The sequence below is a fragment of the Plectropomus leopardus genome, chromosome 14, assembly GCF_008729295.1.
Source record: "Plectropomus leopardus isolate mb chromosome 14, YSFRI_Pleo_2.0, whole genome shotgun sequence".
Taxonomy (NCBI): Eukaryota; Metazoa; Chordata; class Actinopteri; order Perciformes; family Serranidae; genus Plectropomus; species Plectropomus leopardus.
Genome location: NC_056476.1, coordinates 9788695 through 9808387, shown reverse-complemented (window position 1 = coordinate 9808387; position 19693 = coordinate 9788695). Strand labels below are relative to the sequence as shown.

Here is a 19693-nt window from a genome sequence, read left to right as displayed (position 1 = left end):
ATGCAAAATACATTTCAGAACTCAAACACACACCTGGTCTTGTGAAACAGGAAAGCAGAGGTGAGCAGGAGTGACAGTTTATCATCAGTTCATGTTTTTAACCCTTTTTTTTTTTTTAAATTGTCATGTCTGATGAAAAGGAGTATGGTTCCCCCTGCTGGCAAACTGCTCAACATTGAACACAGTGGACCTTTTTCACAGCAGATATTTTGAGTTGCCATCACGATGGCTCTCTTCCATTAAGTGTCCCAGTAAGTTATTCCAGTGAGTCAGCATCTCCCCTAAATGAAATGCAGCTATCATTAATGGTATTAAAAATACTTTTGCTTTTCCCACTATGACGTGAAACTGTTGTGTCTTTATCAACTATGCAGTTTGATTTTCTTTCTTGTTTTCAGGACCACTGAGTCGAATAACAATAAATATCCCCCAAGAGCAAGTCTAACATGCCATAAAAAATCTACTCTTTTAGTTTAATAAAGCCTAATATCATGTAGTGCACATCAGAAATACATCTACCATGCATTCTGCATTTTGTTTTACTTCTTGTGTGCTCACAAAGTGCAGCTGAGTGTAGTTTCTCGTTCTGTGTTAAAGAAGAAATTAATGACTTCTGCATTCATTTCTGATCTGAGTCGCCTTTTAACATTGTGCATAATTAAACATCTGGAGCTGCAAAGGGGAGCAAAATTTGCCTGTGCGTGGCGTGAAAAAATCTGAGTTTTACTTCCCCTTGACTTGGAGGAAACTTCAGGAAGTTTCCATCAGTATGTGCTCTGGGTGACTGCTATTTCAAGGTGAGCAGTGGTGCATGTCTCCTGCAAGAGGTCACAGCTGCAGCACTGCAATCTGTCTAATTTGAGGGAGGTTTTTGTAAGACTCTATATCACTGTGTGCGCAGACCTGTATATGCTCCCATACAGTGGAAATCTCCTGCGTCTTCAGCCTGGAATCCACTGATGGTCAGAGTGAATTCAGGTTCTGATCCACTGCTGCTGAAACGACTCGGAGTACCAGATTGGCGTCTAGTTATTTTGTAAAACAGTAGTTTGGGAGGCTGTCCAGGTTTCTGCAGGTACCAACTGAGATCATCATCAACTCCTGTACTGGCTGTGCAGCTCAGAGAGACCGTCTCTCCCACACTAACAGACTTTGATACAGGAGACTGACTCACAGTTGCACTGGCTGTTGATCCTGCAAGAAAATAACACATTACTGCTGTTTGTATATTATATAAAGCACAATTCTGGTGTAAAAACCTAACTCTGAGTTTGTGCACTTTGAAAAGAGTCAGAGTTCTCACCCAGAATGTGGACTGCGAGTATCAGCAGGAAAACCAGTATCATCTTCATTATGGATGTATGCATATGTGGGAAAATAATAAAATGATGTACTGCTTTACACAAGATAGCGCCTTAAAAACTACTTATGTGCAGGGAAGCACAACAGATATTCAAATTAAAATGTTTGTGGGTGGACTGACAAATGTGCCTGAGAGTTGTGTTCTCGTTTCTGCTATTAAAAAAGATGCTGCCATCTTGTGTAAGAAAGGAGGTAAATTAATTTGGATTAAATCATAGACAGATTATATAAAAAAAAACCTCCTTTACAGTAGCAAACTCCTGCGACGCTTTGTAGATTTATCCCTTTTAAGTTGTTTATAATGACTTCATAGTTATTTTTTGCCCTTTTACAAGAATTTAAATGCATAAATAATTCATAAATTGCCGTAAGTTTAAGTTAAAGATCTAAGATTTATATTATGCACTTAATTAAAATATATATCTTTCAAATTTTGGTCCCAAAAATATTTAAAAATCCAAGTTATTGAGCACGTCTCCTTTTCCAATTTACTCCATCCACCTGACAGGTGTGGCATATCAAGATTCTGATTAAACAGCATCATTACTGCACAGGTGTGCCTTGGGAGGGTCAAAGAACACTCCAAAATGTGCAATTTGATCTTGATCTTGGATTGCATATGCCTGGAGCTGAAAGAATGCATTTTGAGGTCACTACCCCAAAAAATCAGTCAGTATCTGATGTGACCTCATTTGCTTCGTGCAGTGCGACACAGCTGCTTCTCACAGACGTGATCAGGTTGTTGACTGCGGCCTGTGGAGTTGTGGCCGACTCCTCTCAATGACTTTGTGAAGGTGCTGGATATGTTGAACAAGCTGATCATTACAGACAATCTTAATGGTGACATGGTGAGTATGCAAGCAGGGTGTTTTTTCAGCTTCAGTGAGTTGTGCAGAGATCTTTGCAGCATGGGGCCGCGTGTTATCACGCTGCACGTGAGGTGATGTCAAACGGCAGAATTTAGAGCTGCATTTCAGTGTGACCATCCCACAGCACGCCTGTGAAGTAATGACACTGTTTAATCTCTGCTCTTTTTGCATCTTTTTGTGGCAGTTTTGTCTCTTTGTAGCCCTTTACATCTCTTTGTGTCATTTTATGTATCTCTGTAGTTGTTTTGCATCTTTTTTTTGGTCACTTTGTTTCTTTTTTTTGTGGTTGTTTTGTCTCTTTGTAGCATTTTGCATCTTTTTGTGTCATCAGTGGTTGTGGTTGTTGGTTTATGTGGTTGTTGTCATTCCCATTTTGTCTCTTTTTTGCATGTTTTGCAGTTACTTTTTATCCCATTGTAGTTCCTTGATTGTCTTTCAGACAAGAAATGTTACTTCAAACATAAAACTTTCCCCAGGGGTCCCCTGACCCCCCAAGCCCCAAAACACGATAAGACACAAGCCTATTTAGGTCCACCTTTAATAATAATTTACATACTGTATGGATGATATTCATCACCAGAAGCTGTTGGTTTCATGCTTAACAACACATTCATATCAAACTCTTCAAACATTCATATTACACATAAAACTGGAATGTGTGTTCTGGTCAAAAGGCACTTAACAGTGTATTAGCGGCCTGTTCACAGTATTTGTACTCAGTATGTATGTCAACCTGCTGAGTACCATATGAGTGGGTTTTACTGCATCTTGTATCTGTTAAAGGCACATTTAGTAACTGTTACACAGTAACTTTCCGGTGATTGTCTAAACTTGCTGGGAAAAGAGGTCTCATCTGGTACTCTAAGCAGGTTAAAACATCCATTCTCAAATACTGCTTGACGCAGGTTTCTCTTGATTGTCTCAGGCTTATCAATACATTTTATGGTTTGGAGTCACACAGTTACACAGGTCAGGGAACTGACGATGAATTGGTGCACAAAAACAAGTTGAAAAAACTAATTTGTCTCCTCCTATGTTAGTTACAAATATAAAACAATGATATACATACTTTTTTTTTAAAGCTGTTACAAAAATAGAAGACATCACCAAAACATAATATACAAAAAAATGGTTCCTCCAGTTTAACACATCCAGACGATTTCATACAGTATTCGTGTTGTACTCGCACCAACACATCGGCAGTGAGGCACATATTGTAAAAGGCACAGCTGAGGGCGGACAGAACATCTAGAAGAAACATCAGGGTGTTCAGATGGGTTTGCATAGTCTGCAGAAGAGCCTGTGCAGAGAGTTTACCAGCAGAGGTGTGTGAAGTCTGAGTCAGCGTCATGATAGTGTGTTTCGGTGCCTGGCAAAGCTGCCACTAGAGATTTTAACCCAAAAAAAAAAAAAAACAGGAAATTTTTATCTACTATTATTAAATAATTGAAAGTTGCATGTGCAAAAACTTGAATCCCATTACTTTTAGTGGAATGGTTTAATTTTCAGTGAGATGCAGGCTCAAACATGGACACAGTCTTTTGGCATTTCCGCTGCACAAAGACTGCACTGTCCATTGCTGTGGGTCACAATACAGTACAGTATGTAGCCCAGTAATGAGTCCTAAAATCTGCAAATAAGTTAGCAGTTCAGCATCTCCAGTTCCCTTTTCTCAAAGTCAATGGGTTCTTTTGGATGGGTTTTTGGTTAGATGTTTAGAAAAAGGTCTGTGGTTCACTCAAGCTTAAGAGACTTTCATCTTTTGCTGTTTTGTTGCCAACAAGTGGCTAAATGAGACTACATAACATCATCACACCATGCTGTGCTAAACACGGCTTTACAACCTTGGTGTGGTGGCAATGCAGTTGTGATGTTTGTTTATAGCTTTCACTTCTGGCGACTGCATGTAGGCCTAAAGCATTCTGAAATTGTTGCTTATTTTTGAAGAACATCTTGCAGAGTAAAACGTGTAAGTATCATAAACGTTTGTTCACCACAGATCTTATTTTCTGCAATAATCCAATGGAAAAATCCCATCAGCTTTTTGATGAGGGGATCTGGGCGAAGCTAACTTGCGTGAATCTTACAGAAAAACGTCAACCCTGGGGCACTCTATAGGACCCTGTCAGAATGCATGTGTGTAACCATGACAACAGACACTATAGATACCAGATACAAGTGTTTCAGTCTCTCCATACACCAAAATTTATATTTAATGATGAACAAAATTGCCACTGTCATCAAAAAAAATGTTCTAGTAATTTTTTTTTAAATAAGGAAAAAGATTTCCTCATTCCCAAAACATCCTTAGGCTAAAAGTAGTCGATAGAGAAGACGTCCTTTAAGGAAAAGGTGGAAAACCACTGGTCTAGAGGACTCCTAAGTCACTATCTGCTGCAGGTAATGCATAAAAATATAACAAACTAAATATCATATTTTGATGGCTGGCGAGAAAATAAAGCTCACTGACAAAACACAACAAGTAAAAGCAGAGATGATAGTTTGCACAGTTGTCCAAGACTCGGACAAACGCCTTTTCAACCATGAAGAACTTGACAATCTTCACCATCCTTTTATCAAACCAAATATTCCTCCTTGGACTGCTAGTGGGAGATAAGATCCTTGTAAATATGTGTGTAAAGAGTCTTGAACCCTTGCAACAGTGATCCCACATTCCTTTCATGCATACTCGACAACACACACGTGCTCTCGCTGCAAATAGCAAACTTATTATGACTGTATGCGGCTTTACAACAAGGAACAGGAGGTTAAGATAAATCTGGCATCAATACAGAAACACCGGGAGAAGTGGAGAGGCATTTGGTGACCCTTTGAAAAAAAACACACACAAACACCAGCAGGTTGCTGTTGGTCATCATACAAAAGTAGAAAAGGCTGGCTGGTTTGGCTGTCGTTGGCTCTTATAGTCTTTAGAGACGGGGGGTTTAACGGTTGCTCCTCATGGCGTCCTTGGCTGCCAAGATGAGCGGGGTGAGGCTGGTCAGAGGCTTGGCCAGCTTCAGGAATGGGTGCTACAGACAGACAAATAATGAAAAACAATCATTTGAGGAATGAACCTGTTTTAGGACAAATATGTGCACATCAGTTACCTATATACAGTACAAGAAAAACATGAACAAATGCTGAATATCTCTTGTTTTAAAGTCAGTTCGACTGCTTTTCTGTTGCCCCTTTGTCTGTTCAAGGTGGGAATTTCGCACCTTCATTTTGCCTCATTGCACTGTTCTGTATAAGTGTGTTTAGGTATCAGACACTTAAATTTAGCGCTTTTTAAGACCTTTGCAAGATAGCTATTAACAAATTTAAGACTGACTTTTGAACAAATTATCTATCTCTTTTTCAAGCATTGCAGACAAGTATAAAAGTGGTATATTTAGTCCTGTGTAGAGGGAGGTTTTAATATCAAAACAGGTATGTGAGATATAAAGGAAAATGATAGGTTCAGTGGTATGTCTTAAGATTTAAGAAAAATAGATTTTTATGCATAAGAACTTGATGCATTTTGACAAAACAAAATTAAAAGATGGATAAATTTCATTAGATAAAATGATTGTGGAAATTAAGACTTCAGGAATTCAAATTTACAACTTATTTATGACTTTTAAGGTCTAATATCTACAAAATCAACATTTTAAGACATTTTAAGGACCTGTAGACACCCTGTAAAAGCAGCAGTCATGGAACTGGGGAACAAAGTTGTCTTGCCTTTAAGCTGGCAGCAAAGTTAGTAACAGCGCCAATTGTGAAATGTTTTTTTATTACTATTTTATAAAAAACTATTGTAAGACAAATAATACATTTAGAAAAAAATCAGCAGATTAATCAATAATGAAAACAATAATTAGTCACTGCCCTAATGTGCATTGCTGTTTTAAGAGGTATATACTAATTTATTGAGACAGTATGAGCGTCGGCCTCTTCTACCTGCAGCAGTTCTCTGCCTGATCCTCGTTTCTCCACGTCCATCTCCAGGCAGCGGGACAGGAAGGATCTGAAGACAGAAGACAGCTTCTCTGGACTCTGCAGCTCAGGAGTCCCATTGGTGGCGATTAAATACAAAGCCTAAGATGAGCACAACAACAAGGTAAGACAGGAAGTTTAATGTAATCTTTAAGCATTTTAATATTCATCCATTTACATGTTTTTTTAACATCTGAAAGATAACAAAATATGCCAAGTTATGTTTTTTTTTTAGATCTTTTGTTAAATATGATAAAACGTGATACTTAATGATCACAATGGGGCAACCAAAACAGTGATAGAAAAAGCAGAAACTAAAGTACAGTTGCAATGGTTGACCGATTAATAAATTAAATTAGTTGTCAATTATTAAATTAATCGCTAATCGCTAATAACTAAATTGATTCTCGAATAATTGGTTTGAGTAACTTTTTTAAGAAAAGCAAAACAGCTAATAAAGAAAATATTTGACAGACTAATCAACAATAAAAGATAATCTTACATTGCAGCTCTGAATTGAACTATGCACTATTTTCTCATTGCAAGTAAAAAAATGTTCCAAAATTCTGGGAAATATGTTAATTTGCTCATTTGAGTTAGACAGATTTCATATCTGTTTGTTCAATAAACGAATACAAAACAACTGGAAACGGGGGCACAGCTACCCTCATCATGTCAAATGGTAACAAAGATCCACATATCAGCACCTTTAAAACTCATTGATTAGTATGTCATTTAAGTAATAAGCAAAAATGCCAAAAATGTGCTGGTCCCAGCATCACCGGTGTGATGAGTTTCATATTTCAAATTAAGAATCTTCATTATTAAAAACAGGCAATTTGAAGACATCACTTTATGCTCCAAAAAATAGTGATGGCCTTTTTTTTCTGACTTTTTATAAACTAAAACATAATACAAATGTACTAAAATACGTAGGAAATTAAAAATAATAATCACTTACACTTAAAAGAGGATAAAGAAGATGTCTGAAGATGATACACACATGCACAAACAGGACGCATACACACGCATTACAGGAGAGATGTCAGAGTGAGGGGGCTGCCCATGAACAGGCGCCTCAAGCAGTTGGTGGTTTGGTGCCTTGCTCAAGGGTACTTCGGCAAGTGAAGAATACAAACAGGCATCTCTCCTGCTACCAACCCGCACTCCGCACTTGGCCCGTATGGGGACTTAAACCTGTGATTATCTGGTTTCATGCCAAGCCTCCAATATACTGAGCCAGTGTCACTCCCAAAACACCAGAACAATCAGACACCTAAATAGCCGCCTGTCCATTCTCCCTCCCAGCACACACTCACCCTGAGAGGGTTTTCGTTGAGATATGGAGGCTCTCCCTCCACCATCTCTATGGCCATGATCCCCAGAGACCAAATGTCCACTTTGGGCCCGTACGCTTTCCTAGTCACCACCTCTGGAGCCATCCAGTATGGAGTCCCCACCATGGTGCTGCGTTTGCTCTGCTCTGGGGTGATCTGGGCGCAGAAGCCAAAGTCAGCTGAAGAGATAGAGAAAAATAATTTATTCATGGTTTGTACCACAGTTCAACTTAAAATTACACATACGAATGAAAACTAGATATACTGCGTGAGGTTGTATGCCTCTGCGCACCAGTCAAGTTTGCATTCATGTCTGTGAAAACTTCAGTTATGGCCAAAAACATGTTGCATGGTTACCGTGACCTTGACCTTTAACCACCAGATTATAATCAGGTCATTCTTGAGTTCAAGTGGATGTTTGTTCCAAATTTGAGGAAACTTCTTCAAGGACAAGCTTTAGATATTGTGTTCGCAAAAATGAGATGGATGTAAGGTCACTGTGATCTTTGACCTTCAACCACCAAAATCTTTGTGTTTACACGAACGTTTGTGCAAGATTTAAAGAAAATTCATAGGGGTGTTCTTGAGATATCGCGTTCACAAGAATGAGACAGACAAGGTCACAGTGACCTTGAACTTTGACCTGTGACTACCAAAGTCTGTTCAGGTCATCATTGAATCTAAGTGGACATTTGCACTAAATTTGAAAAAATTCCCTCAAGGCATTTTTGAGATATCCCGTTCACGTGAATGGGCCAGACAGGTGGACGGACAACCCGAAAACACAATGCCTTCATCCACAGCTGTTGCCGGCGAGCGGAGGCATAAAAACGTGTATTTTTCAGTCAGATATTTGTCTGCGCTCTCCCTCACTGAGTTTGACTGATCCGTCCATCCCCAGCAGTACGTTGTCACTCTTGATGTCTCTGTGGATGACCTGATTGGCATGAAGAAACTCCAGAGCCTGGAGGACCTGGAGGCAGAGAGGGAGGGAGGTTAAGCATGTGCATGTGTGATTTGACACACATCCCAACAGGTGGCAGTAATGCAGCAATATGCCAGCAAAGGCAGGGAAGACAAAGAAGACACACAGGCTACTAAACATGGATGCATTGTAAACAAATCAGGTTTGACAAATGTTTTATGAGGAAGGAAGTATATTCAGTCCTACCTCTCTGCAGACGGCTGCAATCTGAGCCTCATCCATGCACGTTTCCGTCACAACATCAGTTAGGGAGCCACCAGCCAGGTACTCCATCACCACAAAAAGCTCGTCTCCTACCAGGAAACTAAAAACATACACACGATCAAATCCACAAAGCAGTCGACCCGTAGTAAATGCTGTAGATGTGTTACTCTATGTTTATCTGACGTGTGTTAAAACAGTGTTACCTGTCTACAAAGTTGACAATGTTGGGGTTCTTCATCTCCTTCATCACCAGGATCTCATTGATAATCAGCTCTTTCTTTGGCTGCTTCTGCAGGTTGATCTGTTTGATGGCCACCTGCACAACACAACATCCTGTAAATTTGGTACCACCTACACATATACATTAACAGAACTACTTCGCTTGCAATGCTACTTGTCTGCAAAGTCAGCTTACTTTTAAGTTCCTGAAATTTTGACATCCAAATTAGAAGATTTAAAATAGACTAAATATTTGGTTTTAGTGTGTATTTTGAATCAAGATATTTTTGCAAAGGGGAAGAAAAACTCGTTGGCAAGTGTTGGGCAGTAATGTGTTACAATAATAATTACGTTTCCTAGCAACAGGTAATGGAACAAATTACTTATACAAGTCACTAGCAATAAAATAGTGACCTCAAATTAAAATAACATGTTACAGTCTTACTTTTGTTGTCACCCACTTGATAAACAAAATAAAAAATCCAAAAATCAATTCACAAGTTGCAAGTATTTAGCGAGTTGCTAAGTATTCCACTTAGCATGTCTTGAACTCTCTTGGGCATACAACATGTGATTTGCAATACTTTCTTTGTGGTTGCATTTAAGGCATGTCTAAAGCTCAATATTGACTTTTTGAGCCGCATTCTGATATATGTGTATGTCCTCATTAAAACTTTGTCTGTGTCTCTAACAAATCTATGGTGACTGAAGACTTTTGCACAGTCCCGTACATCTCCACAATTGACTGGACATCTTTCAGACAAATCCTTAAAAAAATACTGGTTACAGTCAACAGAAGACCCCAAGGAGACTGCCCTGATATTCAAACTGTGGCATATATAATGTCTGATTTTTGAGAGGAAACGACATTCGACTAATACTGTGGGGTATAACGGAGACGTGATATATGAGTAATGGAACGAATTACTGTTTGCAAAGAGTAGAAAGTAAAGAAACATCATTATTTTTGAAAAGAGTGACAAGAAATCAGTAATAATCTAAATTTTTTTATTTTAGTAACAAGCCCAACACTGCTCTCCTCTGATACATTTTCCAGGGAAAAATGTCTGTATTGAATCAAAGTCACTTTCTCCCAACTGCTGTTATTATTCTGCACAACTGCTGTGCTATAGGCTGACCTCCAAATCTTGTGATTATTGTGACAGAATCAACACTTCAACCAGCAGCAACTTCTTCCAGTTACTTTTTGTTGCTAAAACATACTCCTTAAACCCTACCCATAATGTTTGGGTTTTTTTGACAGTTCAGTCCAACCTCGTCATCAAGTTGAGTTGATTTTTGTAGTGGCAGAGACACAGGAGGAAATTATCTTACCTCTTGTCCTGTGGCAACATCTATGGCTGTGTAAACTGTGCCGGATGCCCTGAAAGTGACAAACAGTAGGAGGTGAAATAACCTTTGACAACTTCCTCATTTTGGTCAGTTTGGACTGCCAACCTGCTGAACAGCAAATTCCTGCAAGTTTTTTTTTTTGTTCAGATCATCCTGAATTCTAACTCACCCCTGGCCGATCTTCTCATAGCGAGTGTATTTCTTCTTAGGATCACCGATGCTGACGATGGTTCCTGAAGGTTGTTAAAAAAAAAAAATCAAGCTCTACTGGAGCTGAAAATTACTGCGGCTCTGCCTATGATGTGTCATTTCCACTTTGTGTTACATACTGAGCTTCTCCATGATCTCCTCGTCCGTCATCTTGCCGCCCTTGTTCTTCTTCTGTCTGTCCGCTGCCTTTGAGGCGGCGTCCACCTCTGGAGCCGGAAGCGGGTCTATCACCGACCTTGTGTACACCTAAACAAAACACGGAAAAATAGACGAACACTGACCTTGGGTGATCTTTCCTTAACATTAATAAAGTGGATAGGCAAAGTATCAAATTAAGTATTTAAACTTTTGAACCACAAACAAATTTGTGTGATTTCTTTCAAAAACATGGAAAAAAGGGTGATGAGCAACTTGGTAAAAAATGTTTCACAAATTGCAAGAAAATAGTAAATTTAGGGAATTTATTTTTTTTAAAAAGCTAAAGAAAAATGTATGGGGGGGTGCTAGAGAAAAACTGTATTCACAATTACATATTTCAAATGATTTACATTATCAATATTATATTTTGTTGAGCATGTTGAGCAAATTTCTAAACTTTTTTTAAACATTTTGAAGTCATTTTCTTGTAATTTTTACTAATTTCTTGCAAAATTTGTGTCATTTCCTCTTATGTTGCTCATTGCCTTCTTTCGTTTTTGAAAGTAACCAAGCCAGTTTGGTTTCAGCGGGTTTAAGTTTTTAAAAGCAAAACATCAGTCTGTTTATATCTTGACTCACAGATTTTGTGTGTTCAGGCCGCGGTGCCACAACTGGAGGTGGCGTGTCATCGTCATCGTCATCGTCTCCATGCTTGCCACCCGGTGAGGAAGTCGCTGTACCCTGTTTGCCTGACTGCAACAGTAAACAAGTGTAGATAAATCAGATTTACAGTCAGAAATTACTGAGTGTATTCATTGTGATGTCGTGAATGAGAGTGGAAGTAATGAGTGGAGCTCCTCACCGACTGTGAGTCTTTATCTGAAAGGAATAAAATATGAGAACAGATGAGTTTATGTAGTTACAAAATCAGATTTTTTTTTCTCCATTGAGCAAAAGAAAACTGACCCGAGGCGGAAAAACTGAGGTATTTCTGTTTCCCAGTAGAAGAGTCATAGAACTTGAGAATGTCGAGGACGGCCTGAGGATTCTGTTTCTGTTCTGATTTACTGATGTTGGAGGTTTGAAGAAGACGGGCCCACTGCTCTGGCATGCCCTGGACAAACACACACACATAGACAAAAAAATATTAGGCGTTTTCAGACCAAACTGTTCTGGGGAACTCCCTGAGAGGAGCAGCCAATGAGAAGTTCCCCTGATAACTACAAACATGCATTTGGGCCGTCAACAGGAACGCCGAAGTGACCTAAGCCTGCGATCAAAGATATTTTACACTTTTTAGTAAAAATGATGCTGTATTTCCTCTGTCGCATATATGAGGCGGCTGTGACTCAGGAGGTAGATAGAAAATGGCATTCTAAATGGCCTTTTCCACCAAAATTCGCGTGCTTGCAGACTTTTCAAATACAGGTAAACCTGCTAAAAATAGGCTGTACTCTAATCCCATTCCCAGTTGAACAGAGTTGTGTACACGGCTCTGCAGCAGACGAGTATGCCTTTCTGTGTGTGTGTGGATTGGATTTTTTTGGTGTGTCAAGTTTTCTGTCACAGACAGGATGGACAACAAGTTAGTAAACAGTAGAGACCAGGATGGATAGAGTTCTGTGAAAACTGAACAGTAGTTACTTCTCTTCACATATCTCTTTCTTATTCAGTCTCTCCTTCTCGATGCTAACTAATTTGGATCGATGTTTTAGCGCTGCTTAGGAGGAGGTGGACGGTAATTAGCATTGCGAGAGGCGAAAGAACAGTGTAGACTCAATGAAGGGTGGGCTCTTAACTATGAGAAACCTGAATTCAGAATGTTAACCACTGTTTTTTTCTCTTTGAGGACAATATTTGCGATAATATTTTAACATTTTCTTTATTTATTAAACTACAAAAGCTAGGAGAGCTTCTCCTAACTTGCTTGGTGGTAAAATGCTGCCCCCATTACTCTGGAGCATTCAATGAGGCATTAGACATTGCAACTTTAAAGTTAGATACTTACAGTGAACTCTCCAGTGACAGAATCAAAACCAACATGGATGGTGTGTTCAAAGTCTGAGGGGGAGGAGATCTCAGGCCGGTCCTTGTCCCGGTCCTTCTTCCTGCCTCCTGCAGGTAAAGGTCAAGGGTCATCCACTGTAATGTGCAGTATCTTTTGCTGTAACATACGTGTGTCTTCTCTCACCTTTCTCAGAGGCAAACATGGACATAATCTTGTTTATTGACTTCCTCTCCTCAGGTACAGACGGTAGTGGCCGAGAGCTGTGATTGGCCGACTGGGGGTCCTTGGCTCCTCCTTGGCTGCTCATCCTGACAGGGGGGGCGGGGGGCTTGTCCTCACACACTCCGCTGTCACACATCTACACACACGTACACCTGCACAGACAAGATGAGACACACGAATGAGCATGCACACAAAAAACACAGCAAGTCTAATGCAGGCTCAATCACTGGCTCACCTCTTCCTGTTTTTACTTTTAGATTTCACAATGCTAGTCACAGCTATGCATGTTAGCCCCAAAATGCTACTGAGACAAAGCAAATCAACCAAATCAACAAACCACTTAACAGCAAAATAAAGAAAAACTCACACAGACCTAACTAATCCCTCCATGCCACGATCTCTGGGTCAGCAGCGAGTGTTGGAGCGAAGGGAACAGAGACTGAACAGGAAGCAACTCTGAATGGGCAAAGTGACGTGTTGAGTCTCGTTCACGGTTACACATGAATGAGGAAGGAAAAGAGGCAGAGCGAGGGAGAAAGAAAGACAGCGAGAGAGAGAGAAAGAGAGAGAGAAGAGTGTCTTCGAGTGAGACTGAGCATGGTATGACAACTGGAATTAAAGGGAGAGGCGCAAAGAGCAGCTCTGTCAGAAGAAAAACTGAGCCGAGTAATGCGAGACTTCAGAAAGTTCCACTAAAAAACGCATTCCATGTATTTTGTTCTGATTTTATTTTAATTTTACATGCAGGTTTTATTTTGTCAGCACGTTGGGCTGCATTTCTTGCATGAAAGGTGCTATACAAATAAAGTTAATTATTATTATTCAGAAACATAGACTTGTACTAGACTTAAAAGGACAGTTCACCCCTAAGTCAAAAACACACATTTTCCCTCTTACCTATCGTGCTATTTATCAATCTAGGTTTGGTGCCGAGTGTTTTGAGATATCAGTTGTAGAGATGTTGGTCCTCTTTTCAGTATAATGGAACTAGATGCCATTCAGCTTGTAGTGCTCAAAGCAATTCATTTGAATAACTCAACAGCAAAGTATCTTTCCAAGAAATCCTGACCGGGTTCCTCAAGATAATTCACAGACCTTGTTGTGAGCAGTTTCATGTAGGAACTATTTTCTTTCTACTGAACTGCACCCATCAAACGTATTACTTCACCTAGCAACCACTGAAATAACTAACATCACAGCTCAGCTGAGTCAGTTTGTGGATTATCTTGGGTAACCAGGTCATTATTTCTGGAAAGAGACATTGCTGTTTCATTTTTAAAATGTACCTTTTTATTAATCTAGTTCCACTATGTTGGAGAGAGAGCAGACATCTCTGCGTTCGATATCGCAAACACTTGGAAGGTCACACCAAAACAATCTAGACTGATAAACAGCACTACAGGTACAAGGGAAATATGTATTATGAATTTTGGGGTCCCTTTAAGGTTCTTAACTTAAATATTTCCATTTTATGCCATTTCATACTTTCACTCCTATTCCTATTAAGTTGAATTTTGGACTAAGGACTTTTACTTATAATGGAGTATTTTAACGTTGTTATATTGGTTCTTCTTGATTTGAGTGCGCCCTCCACCACTGGTAGACACTCGGAGTGTTATCCATTACCCTAATATGGTGAGATTGTAGAGACACATGCGCGCACATACAGACACATGCACGCAAAAGCACCCCTGCCAGACTTGCAAAGCAAGCAGTTTGATCGACTCTGAGCTGCAGACTGCAATTCTTGGTGACATCACAGACGGGAAACAGGAAGCAAAGAAAGGTTTCCTCACTTCCTGTGTCTGACCGCCAATGACACACCACTTATTAAAACCGAAAAGCAGACGTGGCTCAGGTGTAGCAGGTACGCCTGTGACCTCTTCTTTGCACAACTCTGCTGACCTGACTCAACTGTGATACAAAACACAAGCCCCACCTGTGAAGATATATCGATACACACCCCTTTTTTGAACACATTAACTAACACACACACATAAGGCCTTGAGGTTATCACAAAAAGACATTTTCAAAAGGTGTACTGTGTAAAAACCAGAGTCCTGAGGCTACAAGCAGACGCCTCATCAGCAATAACTTGACTCCTATCACTATTATTTCCCTCGCTGCATAATTTCTAAAACATCAGTTGTACTGTGCATCTGACGCTTTATGATGGAAGCTATCTACTGACTATTGTGCAATGATTTGGCTTTTCACAACTTCACATCACATAAGCGGATGAAACTTGAAATTGATATTGAAATTTATTTTGAACATGTAAAAAAGGAAAGGAAAAGAACGAACACGTCAACATTCATAAACATGCAGACATGTCCGAAAAAGAAGTGCAAACTTATTCCATCACTAATTAAAAAATAATTGACCCATTTCCGTTTTTAAATAAATTGATTTTTCTTAAACTATATATAAACTTTACAGACCATATGTATATATGTAAACATATCTACATTGTTCGTTTTTTTTTCTTTTTACACAAAAAGGGTAAAGATACAAAAAAAGGGAAATAATACAAAACGGTACAAAGTAAATAATTTTACAATAATCCCTGAAAACACCTGGTGTCTGTCAAACCCCTTCTTTGCCCATGTACCTCATGAAAATCATATCCTTGTGCATCTTTTTAAATCTGTTCACGTGTGAACATTGCTTCAAGTTGATATCTAAACTATTCCATAATTTTACACCAAAGATTGAAAAAAATAATTAGTTGTGCTTACCCTGTGAATTTCAAAATGAAATCTTCCCCTTAAACTTCAAGATTTCAATGTGGCATTTTATTATTATAACACGATCCAATGAGCTAGTCCGCCTAGAGAACATGAAATGCTCCCTCTTGCTCTCTTTACGCCCCCAAAACAACTTTTCAAAGCGTTCGCCTCTTTTATATAAGCTGCTTAGCACTCACCTGTTTGTTGCCTCTTCTGCGTCTCACAGAAGGCCAGGTAAAGAATAAAAACTTGTATTCCCTGCGAGTGTATGCACCTCTTTCTCCACTTCTCATTTATCTACTTAGCTCTCAGTGATTCCTCCTCACCCCTCTGTCTCTCCTCTAAAGGCAGGTCTTAGCAGGCTGCCTCATTCCTCAGCAGCCTTGGATGGGACAAGTGTATTCTTGCCCCGGCAGGATAAAATTAGTCCCAGTCCAGCCTTAATGTGCATTTTCAAAGTCAGTGTGTGTGTGTGTGTGTGTGTGTGTGTGTGTGTGTTGTTATGTGTGTGTTGTGTTGGACTGAGCATTGGGTGCTGGCTGGCCAGGCTGTAACAAGTTGTCTCTCAGTAGGAATTCCATAGCTGCAGGGCTGCAGGGGTTGGGCGTGTTCCCCTGTTCATCTCACACACACACACACACACACACACGGCTCCTCCTCATTCTCCAAAATACACACTCCCCGCACTAACAGGGGCTCTTTTGTGAGCACTCGAACATCTTTTATGGTCGCTTCGAGCTAAACTTACTGAGCGCAGCAGAGAAAAAAAACTTTGAGCGGAGCAGGCAGGTGCACATCAGCACTGCAGGCTACATGTGTTTGTATAACTGCACACACACAGACACACACACACACACACACACAACACACACACACACACACACACACACACACACACACACACACACACACACTTGTGCTACTGGCATGAACTTCATTAGCTGACTTGCCAGCAGAGACTTCTGATCATTTATGAATGATTTAAAGAAAATAGTTTGACATGTTTGGGAATGCACTTTTCTGACTAAACCGAAATCATTGCAAGAAAAATATGAATAAACTAAAAGAGACAATTCTGAACTTTCAGAGATTTTTGTGCAGGATTATAACTTGGCTGGAGCTTGATACAGAGAAACCAGAAGGTTACCGACGAGGCCAAGAAATAAGGCTGCACATAACCTTTTCCTGGTGGTTTGTGTTGCAGGGTTAATATGCGTTGTTTCTCTTGACATTGGATTGTGTTGAGCTAACTGGCTAACTAGCGTCAAGATGGTCTTCTGTTGTAATCTTTGCGATGTGCAAAATCCATAGGCTGAGACACAGGTGATGTGATGCTTTTGTCACTGCTAGTTCTCGAATATCGCCTTGGTGCGTCTGGGCCTTTAGACATTCACGTGCACTCAAAGCAAGGGAGCAATGTGGGGCCCAAGGATACCTCCACCTGCTCTACCTCCTGAACCACAACCACCCCAGGGTGAATACAGGTGTACTCAGGGAGACAGTATGAGAAAAATTATGTTTTTGAATATTAAGGCATAAAAACGTGTTGTAGTAGAAGCCCAAATTGCAAGTATGAACCTGATAATGAAAATAATATTGGACGTTTTATACAAAAAAAGCCAAACATTTGCTGCATTCCTACTTCTTAAATATGGTGCTTTTCTTTGTCATAAATGAAAATATGTTGCATAAAGCTTTGAGGTTTTTTTTTTTTTTTGAGAGTTAGCCAAATAACAAACTTTTGACAAAACATTGAATGAATCCATAATGCCTTTTTGTCTTGCAGAGATCATTTTTTATAATACTGCATTTTAAAAAGAAACTATTTACTTTAACTTAAAAAAAAAAAAGTTAGCCTCTCAGCTGCCGAAGAATTTAAAGTTGACTGAATATGAGAAGACACGTTAAGGTCGTTTTGTAAAGATTCACTTTGTCCTCTTAAACGGAGTCAACTCAAAATTATATTATATTATTATATATGTTAGAACAACTTGTTTCTTTTTTACAATGTGTAACAGAGAAGAGTAGCCAACACTCCCATTTGTTTGGCATTTCTGCTAAAAAAAAAAAGTCAAATGATTCATCAGTTGTCAAAACTGTTGTTATTTTTCTGTCGACTGAATAATCGTTTCAGCTCTGTTGATGTGGAAATGTTCCCTCTTCAATTGCAGGCTGAACTTTTCCTTCACATTCCTGTCTGTGCCTTTTTTCTAATTTATTCCCTCAAACTGCATGCTTGGTTACCACACAAACTATTTCATGTCCAGATGGCGTCCAACTGCATCTCTAATCTGTTCTCAATTCACAGAATCTTTCTTTCCATCATCGCCATCTCTCTGCCCTTTATTTCTATTCCTCTTTCTCTGTTCCCTCGCTGCATCAGGGCACTTTCTATTCCCTGTGGCTGGCCGCCGCCAAGGGAAGCCCACTTCCTCATCCTGGAACTCCCCGAGCCCCAGAGGGTCACAGGAACCAGCCAGCCAACCAGAACGCTGCAAACTCAGCCGCCGAGCTGTTTACAGGAAGTGGACAGCAAGCCTTTTGTATTTGGCTTCTATAAAAGGAAATTCTGCTGAGGACTTCCTGGAAGGAGTGATGAAGCCGACACACACAAAAAACACACACATCATACTCAACCCCCTTTCACTCACTGACACAGAAACACACAGACACACACACATGTTTGCATTGTATATGCACACACACACACACACACACACACACACACACACACACTCCCACTACAGTCACTTCACTGATTATGGCTCTGGCAGTGAATGAAGCGTAAACACACTGCCCAGCAGCTGCACACCCACACTCCAACACCTTATCCTGTTATTCAAACAGCTGCCTCACCCCTGTGTCAACATTTGGACGATTCAAATCACCAACCTGGCAACCTGGAGTCCCAGCTGAGCTGTTGACAGGACTCAGCTCTACAGACTGGACCAAAACCGGCCTCAGGACTCTCAGATGAAGCCTGTTCACTGCATCAATGACTGCTTCAGTGTAGCTGCAGTCTGGACTCAAGAATCACAGTCACAGATTTATACACTGGTGTGTGGTGGTGGCAACAGTCAGGATTTTAGAAACCTGAAGATCAAAACTCCCTCAATAAAACCCCGTTTATACTTTATCTTCCTACATAAGCATCAAAGTTAGGGGTCAACTGATATTGCTTTTTTTAGGGCCGATGCCAATACAGATTATTAGGAGTTAATGAGACTGATAACCGATATTTGGAACCGATATGCATTTATGATAAAACAAATGGATGATGGAACAAACTCCAACACATAACTTTGTTTAAATGTTTTAATAAAAAACTGAAACTTTCAACATCATATACAGAAAGCTCCCAGCAACTTTTTTTTAATAAAGTCAAGTGAAAATTGAAATAAAAGATGAATAAATATAGCTCCCTGAGGTTTTCCATAAAAAGGTCCTCCCAAGCTGACACGTTATTTGCACTTGTTAATTAGTTAATTTTATATTGTTAAAATAAAAACAGATAATCAGCTAAGCGCCAAATATCGATAATCCACAAGGCCAATAATCTGTTCCCCCCTATTTTCTATGAACACCATGTGTTATTACACCACTATAGATACATTGTAAAAATAGACTGTCATTGCTTTGGTTTAAATTAAAAAAAAAAAAAAAAAAAGAAAGCAAGATACAAATTCCACTTTACACAAGGATATGGATCTCCTGCCTTTTGTACTTTATTTTTTATACTTTAAACAGACTAAAAGTGTGTCTCCCCAACAGTTATATATGAGAAGCCGCTCAGTCTGACCGCTTCCTCTGCTTAAAATAAAAAGCAATAGCAACCAAACTACTGTAAAATAAGCAAGTCGTATGTAAGACTGAGTGATTGGCTGAGTTGAATGAGCAAATGTAAACTCACCGGTTGCTGTCAACCGCAGAAAATCGACCCGCACTCCGGCCAAACTCCCGAAACTCCGCCCCCGTCTGTGCTGATTTTCTCTCCGTTTAAAGTCCAGATTTGACGCTGAGATTTTCACAAACCTCCCCGAGGGTGTGGAAAACTTTATTGATTTTAATCTCAGACA

General features: G+C 39.7%; 1 protein-coding gene across 4 annotated transcripts; it reads right to left on the bottom strand.

Annotated features, from left to right (window-relative positions):
• Positions 1–2751: 2751 nt before the first annotated feature.
• LOC121953443 (serine/threonine-protein kinase PAK 2-like) lies at positions 2752–19614 on the bottom strand. Of its 4 annotated transcripts, none has more exons than XM_042500553.1 (15): positions 19528–19614; positions 12850–13040; positions 12667–12773; positions 11625–11772; positions 11521–11537; positions 11298–11411; positions 10640–10766; positions 10480–10543; positions 10293–10341; positions 8942–9054; positions 8721–8838; positions 8423–8522; positions 7532–7728; positions 6177–6314; positions 2752–5263 (listed from the first exon to the last, which is right to left on the bottom strand). In XM_042500553.1, the coding sequence occupies exons 2-15, from the start codon at positions 13022–13024 to the stop codon at positions 5177–5179; spliced, it is 1554 nt and encodes a 517-aa protein (XP_042356487.1). In that variant the 5' UTR covers positions 13025–13040; positions 19528–19614; the 3' UTR covers positions 2752–5176. The 4 variants fall into 4 exon arrangements, with proteins under 4 accessions (XP_042356487.1, XP_042356486.1, XP_042356488.1 ...); XM_042500552.1 differs by lacking the exon at positions 19528–19614 and adding an exon at positions 15815–15945; XM_042500554.1 differs by lacking the exon at positions 19528–19614 and adding an exon at positions 13256–13395.
• Positions 19615–19693: the final 79 nt, after the last annotated feature.

Excerpts from the sequence above, each read along its gene's own strand:
- LOC121953443 (XM_042500553.1), bottom strand. The coding sequence starts at position 13,024 with ATGTGTGACAGCGGAGTGTGTGAGGACAAGCCCCCCGCCCCCCCTGTC. Across the intron at positions 10,767-11,297 it reads GGCCTGAACACACAAAATCT|GTGTACACAAGGTCGGTGAT; the intron begins GTGAGTCAAGAT and ends TGTTTTGTTTAG. Across the intron at positions 10,342-10,479 it reads TATGAGAAGATCGGCCAGGG|GGCATCCGGCACAGTTTACA; the intron begins GTGAGTTAGAAT and ends TGTCACTTTCAG.